General features: G+C 35.2%; 1 protein-coding gene across 1 annotated transcript; it reads right to left on the bottom strand.

Annotated features, from left to right (window-relative positions):
• Window positions 1–6,836: 6,836 nt before the first annotated feature.
• Window positions 6,837–7,772, bottom strand: LOC103750950 (olfactory receptor 5W2-like). The gene has a single exon (XM_008854224.2). It carries the CDS (start codon window positions 7,767–7,769, stop codon window positions 6,837–6,839), a length of 933 nt encoding a protein of 310 aa, XP_008852446.1. The 5' UTR covers window positions 7,770–7,772.
• Window positions 7,773–7,826: the final 54 nt, after the last annotated feature.

The following is a 7,826-nucleotide window of genomic DNA, read 5'->3' on the forward strand; positions in this document are numbered from 1 at the left end:
GCCTATCAAGTCAAGTTTGTGTTCCCAGATTTCCCTTAATGAGAATTCATCCACTGAAACCTGGTCAGCATATTTAATGTCAATCTCTTAAAGAAAAATAAGTCTGCTTCATGGCCTTTTTATAACAGACAGAGAGAACATTTTAGAGCTTCACAGCTACCCAAACACAGAGAATAAGAATCTGTGAGATACCCAACCCTAAGTGACACATCTACAATGCAGCTTCTACATGCAAAGTTCACAGAATATAGCAGAACAGGGGTCAAGAGCATCTCCAAAGTATCACCATTAAAGCTTCCTTATACAACAGAAAGTAGTTGACACAGGATTCCACAATTGGCCAAAATAGAGAGAAAAAGAAGACTGCAGAGTGTGTATCCTTGGGTAGAAGTCATATATTAAATCTCTGCCACTCAGGGCTCAGGGATCATTCCAGAAGAGGGAACAGAAAGATTGTAAGATTTGGGGATGGTACATGACCAAAACGAAATAGAATTTGGCTGATTTCTGGGACTTGCACATATGAACTTATAGCAATATTGACAGCATGCACAGGGCCCATAGAAGCTCAAAACAATCATACTTATTGACTAACACTATTGAAGTAATACTGCATCAGAGGGTTAAACCCTCTTTATCAGGATGAGGATTCCTAGGAGGTACTTTAATATATTTTCCCAATATATTTTATTAGGAAATAAAATATATTTTCCTAATATATTTTATTACTCTTATTTTATGTGTCTGAGTGTATTACCTGCATGTAGGTAAGTGCATCCATGTCATACAGTGCCAAGAAACTCAGAAGGGGGCGTTGGATTCCCAGGAACTAGAGTTATGGATGGTAGTTAGCTGCCACGTGGGGGTGATGAATCAAACCTGGATCCTCTGTAATAACAGCCAGTGCTCTTAAGCTGAGCCACCACTCTACTATATTTGTTAATATTTTGTTGAGGATTTTTGGAACTGTTTCAGTCAGTTATACTGGCCAGCCATTTTCTTGTAGTGTCTTTGTTGGTCCTTGGTATCAGGCTTGGTGATCTCATAAAATAAACTTTGAGTTATTTCTTCCTTTAAGCTTCTGAAAGACTTGCTAAAGATTGGGAGTAGTTCCCAACATACCACAGCATGAAGTTGTGTCATCCGGGGGATGTTTCTAGTAAGAATTTTTCCAGGACTGCTTTAATACTCTCACTCATTATTGGATGGACATGATTTCCAGTTGCTTGTTCTTGGCAGTATATGTTTCTGTTCATTTATCCATTAATTTATCAGGTCAATATTTACATTTTAATTGCTCACCTTAGGCTCTTTCTTGTGTATTTTTTTCTCTTTTTGAGACAAGGTCTCCTTGTAGCCTCAGTAGGCCTGGAACTTACCAAGTAGACTAGGCTGGCCTTGATTTCACAGAGATTTGCCTGACTCTGCTTCCATCCCAAGTGCTGGGATTAAAGGTGTGCAGCATCATGTCCAGATCACAGAAGTCTCCTAAAATGTTATGTAATTTTATAGTGTTAATTGTAATGTTTTCTGTTTATATGTGTTGCCATTAAACAAGCATTGTTTTTATTTAGTTGAGTAAAAGGATTGTAAATAAATTTTTCCATCACTTTTTCATAGATTTTCTCTCATATTCAAAAAATATGCCAGCATGTATCCCATTTATTTTTCTATCCTCACTGTTCATTCTCACTATGTTGAGATTTTACTCTGTTAGCTCTTGTTTCTTGATTTGTTTATTTGAGAGCATTGTCTAATGATGCTCCAGGTATATATTGTACATTTCTCTCATATAGTGGATTTTGCTATATCGAATAGATTCTGTATGTTTTGTGTCCTGTTTTGTTTGTTTCAAAATAGATTTTTAGCCTTTAATTTTGTACAGACATAATATTAAATCCCCCAAATTTGTTAATTACCTGTCATATTTCTTATAAATAAATTCTATATTCATACTAAGGTAGAAATATATACATGATTTGATTATGACTTTTTCACCAAATGTATTAAGACTTGTTTTGTCATCTAACATGTGATGCATTCTGGAGAAGGTTCATTAAGCTCTTTAAAAGAATGTGTATTAGATCATTAGTGGATGGTTCTCCACTAATATTTGTGAGAAATATCTCGTTTAAAGTCAACTGCTTCCTTCTTGACTTTCTGTCTGTATGGTTAACGTATTATTGAAAGGCAAGCACTAATATGAAACTCCTCTACCTTTATTTTGTGGCGGTCTAATATTTCCCTTCAGATCACTTAGTATTCATGTTTTGTGTATAGGGTCCATATGTTCATATATAAGTACAATACCATTCATCCCCTTGGTATAGAGCTTTTTCCACTCAACTTGAGTGTCACAATGTTTCTAACACACACACACACACACACACACACACACACACATATATATATATATTTTTATGTGTATGAATGTATTATCTGCATGTGTGCAAGTGCACCCTTGTTGTGCAACACACGCGGGGGTCAGAAGTAGGCATGAGATTCCCCTGTAACTGGAGACAGTTGATAACCAACGTGTGGGTGCTGGGAATAGAACTCAGATCCTCTGCAAGAGCAACCAGTGTTCTTAATGACTGAGCCATCTCTCTAGCCCCTGAAATGGTTTTAATTAAATAAGCAAATTTAACTACTCAGTTGACATGTGTTTTCATAATTACTTTTTAAAAAACAACCAGGGGAATTATTTTTATCAGACTTATATCAGAAAAGGATTCCTATATTAAGTTTTCCTAGTGCCACTAGTGACAGACAGTACCACACATTTTATTTGAAAACAGAAACAACATTTTATTGTATGCTGTGTACAATATTTTTTGCCTAAAAAGTCAATGACAAGTAGTGACATGTAGTTTTAGATCTTCAAAATGTTGAAATATGTATAGTAGGATTCTTCTAGCATCTACCATACCTCATCCAATGTGTGCATATATTGTAATTATCCTTACTGTAATGCAACAGAAAAATCATACTATAGTGAATACTTTAAGGAGTTTCTTTTTGTAGGAATTATACTACTCTTTTTATAATACAATGGTTTTGGTTACATGAAATATATGTTTTAAGTTATGTGAATTTCACCTTAATTTTTGCATATATTAGATTTAAAACAGTGGCAAATTTAAGTCAAGTATTAATCTAGGGGTAGGAATGCTGAGGACATAGGCCATTCATATGTATGTCTATGATAGATCCTTCCACATCATTTTAGAGAACAGGACACTGATTCCTTTATATCTCATCAATGTATATGAACCATTGTTGTTTTCCATTTTCTACTCAATCTCTGAATGTTTTAACTTTAATCATTTTCTCAGGGAAACAATACTATACTGAGACTTAAACAAATAATTAGTGGAACATTATAAGGTTGGAATCCACATCTGAAAATTAGGAAAATATAAGAGGTCAGATACAATGCTTGGGCTTACTATATGTGGTCTAACCTAATTCATATTATCTATATGATGTCATTTTCATCACTAATTCAGGTCAATAGCCTAAAAGTATAGTTTAATTCTTTTATATGTGTATCAAGGAAATATGTTTTAAAAAATCAAGTGAGGAGGGTTTGGCATAGTAATAGATTCCTAGAACAGTTGATACTATTCAGAAGCAGAAAACCAAAACAAAACAAAACAAAACTGCTGGAAAAGAACATAGAAATAATCTAGGCTAATCTCTTCTTTGCAGAGGTTAGGTGACTTTTTGAAAGGAAAATTCATCTTACAAGTGCGATGGTAATATTCAGTGGTATTAAGTACATCCTCCATAATGTATCAAGGGGGAAAGAGGGAGATCATGATACATTAAACATTGCTGCACATTTCTATGCACACATGTGTTTCCCTTGGAGAGTTATCCTTACTGCTTTATTTTGCATTAGGCACATGCACAGCCCAACCACACTAGAGCATCTGACTGTGCTCCTCCCTACACAGTTATCCAAAAGTACGTGTGCTGTACTAGTCTTCTATTTAGGAATTCTTATAGCAAGGACCAAAAGTGGAAATTTAAACTGACCATACACTTATTCCCCTATATAATTGAAAACATCATGCTTGGATGGATGAGAAGGATGTGATTTAGAGGAGCTAATCGAAAAAAAAAAGGACCAAGAAATACTTAATTAGGTTAGATATGAAAACTAAAATACTTTTGATGTTGTACTAAATGTTTCAATGAATCTCTAGATACATGCATGGTGCAGTGTTATATGCCTATAATCCCAGCATTCGGGAGGCAAAGACAAGCAAATCTCTGCTAGATCAAGGCCAGCCTGATCCAATTTTAGGCCACCTGAGGCTACAGGGAAATCCACTCTCCAAAAGACAAAAACAAAAAGTCCAATATACATGATGTGCTCCAAAAATATATTTCAGGAGTAAGGATATCAGCATATAAAGGCAGTTGAGGAACATGCCCGATGGCCTGACTTCAATTCCCAGAGCATTCATAAAAATATAAAGAGAGAACTATTTACTCCACAAAAGTTGTCCATGGGATGGAGGGATGGCACTGCTGTTCAGAGCACTGGCTGATCCTGTAGAAGACTTGGTTTCAAGTCCCAGCACTCATGTGGCAGCCAACAACCATCCTAATTCCAGTTCCAGGGGATCATACCCCATCTTCTGAGTTCTACAGGCATTGTACAGCATGGGTGCTATTACATACTTGCAAGCAGTACACTAATATACATGAGAAAAACAAAAGATAACAGTAGTTTTCTTCTGGTCTACAAATATACTCTGAGACACAAGAAGACCCCCTTAGGGCACACGGAAACAGTGATCATGAATTAAAAATAAAACCTTTTGAATAATCTAAAAACATTCCCCCAAATTTTATATTTTGATTTATAAATTCAGAGAGGAAATCAGGAAATAAAGGCAAGTTAACTGTGATTCACAACGAGTTGGAGCTTCACAGTTTGTTCAATGACATTCTGAGCTACAGCACAGATGCTGTTTAAAATGACAATTATGGAACCATAAGTCCATGGTTAACAAAATCTATCAATTCTATTTGCAAGTTTCCAGTTTTGAACTTTGAATGCTCTTTCCTTTATTCCATGTTCTTTAGGTCTGTTAACAGGAGCCAACACTAAATTAAGCTACTCTTCAGATTCTGTAACACTCCTGCTGTGTTGGAAGGAGAAAGGCCATCAAGAGGACATGTTTACAAACTGAACTCTGCTCAACTCATTAATAATCCATTGAACTGACACATTTAACATGCTTCAGTATTTCTGCTATGCTTATATTCAAGTTAATGATCCCAACAGTATGAATTAAAGAAAACATAGTACTGGGGGTAAGCTTTAAAGTCTTTCAAGAAAATTAGAATTCTCCATTGGAATCAACCACTATTATACCTTTCTCCCACCACATCAACCTATCAATACTCCTTGAAAGGCTTTTCAGTCCCTGGCAATTTATTTCATTCCAAAAATATTTTCACACAGATGGTCTTTAAGTATAGGTATAAAACTAGTGGCATGTTTTGGGTTATAGTTTCTATCATTTACAGGTAATTTAGATTGTTTTTGAGTATTCTACCCTCTTTTGAATAAATGGCCATGTCCATGTCCATATTTTATCCACAAACTGATTTCATGTTCAATAATAAGAAAATGGTTGCTGAAAAGAGATACAATAAACAAGTATTCAGATACACAAATGAATGCTCTTTATTTCCTAAGCAGTTGATATGTTTTTCCCTATGGATTATTTCTCTTGGCATTCATAGTATTTTATATAGATCCTTAAAACATATTAGATATATTGTATTTAAAGCACCTCATAGTAAGTTATTATTGTTTTACTGTGTTTATATTAACACTAAGGTTTTCTAACTTCATTAGTTTATTATTTACCTGTTTCTCCATGTTTTTTGTTTTGAACAAACACAATGTATGCTTTTTAAATATCAGAGATTGAACACTCAATCCTTAAAAAGACACCCACAATCTCATATTGGCAGAAAACATTTCACAGTGATAGTGAAATGATGCTTTTAGAAGATATTTGTCTGGAATCGACAAGATGAGGCATTTACATGAATAGTGAAAGGAGAAAAACAGAAAGAAATCATGAATGAAATGGTGAGGTGTTCACAGCTAACAGCTACAGTACAGTATACTTTTTATAAAGGTTGTTTAATTGGTCTTTTATGATGATGAACATTTTACTTCTAAAATAATATGCGTTTTCTACCCCTTTGCTTTTTCGGACCTTCTAACTAAAACCCTTTCCTTTTCCCAATATACCTACTTACTTAACATTGAATGTCTGCTTTCAAGGAAATATTTTTGATATACAATGAATATTTCAATATTTACTTCTGGATTTAATTTTTCTAACCGTCCCAATTCCCAGAAATATGAAGATTTAATATACTTTTAAAAAATTCTTAGAAAATTCAAATTTGTTACTTCCACTACATTCTAGGATTTGCTGTTACAGAAATGACTAGATGCACCATGGAAACACTTTGCTTAAAGGCATGAAATGCCTTAGTAAAAACATTACCATTTTAGTATAATTGAAATAATGACTGAGAGAAAGAATAACCTGATTAAAATCTGTCAAAATTTAAAAGGTCAGGAAATTTTTTATGTAGAAATCATATTATACTTAAATTCTAGTCCTAATGGAACACAGCAATACAGGAAACAATTCTCCTATGATTATGCTTTGTAATGAATATTCATTTCAGGAAAGAAAAATTAGATTAAATTCTGTTTTTCTTATACATAGTTTTAGGAAAACAAAGATCACTATATATGAATGGGAAAAGTGGGGATTTATACTATGGATTCAAGAGCACCTTTTAGTTTTCATTCTCTGCAGGGCATCTTTCACATCCTTGTTCCTCAGGCTGTAAATCAGAGGATTCAGCATGGGAATCACAAGAGTATAAAACAAAGAGCTCATTTTGTCTTGATCTAGGGAATAAGAAGAACTTGGCCGGAAATACATGAAGAGTACAGTTCCCTGGAAAATTGCAACCGCAGTTAAGTGAGAGGCACAGGTGGAGAAGGCTTTGAATCTCCCCTCAGCAGAGCGAATCTTTAGGACCGATAAGATGATGTAACAATAGGAAACAAAGACTCCTGAGATGGTGCTTAGTTCAATAAACCCAAAAATGGTAAATATTGCCAACTCATTTACCTGCGTGTCTGAGCAAGACAGTATTAAGATGGGAGGGATATCACAAAAGAAATGATCGATCTCATTAGACCGACAGAAGCATAAGTGGAACGTTAATGTCGTGTGGATCAGAGAATCTGCCACGCCTGCTAGGTAAACTCCAGCCATGAGCAGGGTGCACAGCTGGCTGGACATGTTTGCTGTATAGAGCAGCGGGTTGCTGATGGCCTGGTACCTATCAAAGGCCATCACTGCCAGCAGAATGCACTCAGAATCCACAAATGTACAGGAAATGAAGAATTGCAGAGCGCAGCCAAAGAAAGGAATTGACTTGTCCTTGCCAAATATATCAGCCAGCATCTTGGGTCCAACTGCCGTGGAATAGCAGAGATCGCAGAAGGAGAGGTTACTGAGGAAGAAGTACATGGGTGTGTGGAGCTGGGGATCGGCTCGAATTAGAGCAATCATTCCAACATTTCCCACAAGATTAATGACGTAGACAAGAAGAAACATGGTAAATAGAACCACTTTCATATCAGAGTTGTTGGAAATTCCAAGTAATATGAATTCTGTCAATGAGGAACAATTGTCCTTGTCCATCTTTTGTCTTGTCCAAATTTTGCAGAAATTGTTCAAGGTAATGGAAAATATATATAT

Source organism: Nannospalax galili, unplaced genomic scaffold (assembly GCF_000622305.1).
Source record: "Nannospalax galili isolate Female #2095 unplaced genomic scaffold, S.galili_v1.0 scaffold2127, whole genome shotgun sequence".
NCBI lineage: Eukaryota > Metazoa > Chordata > Mammalia > Rodentia > Spalacidae > Nannospalax > Nannospalax galili.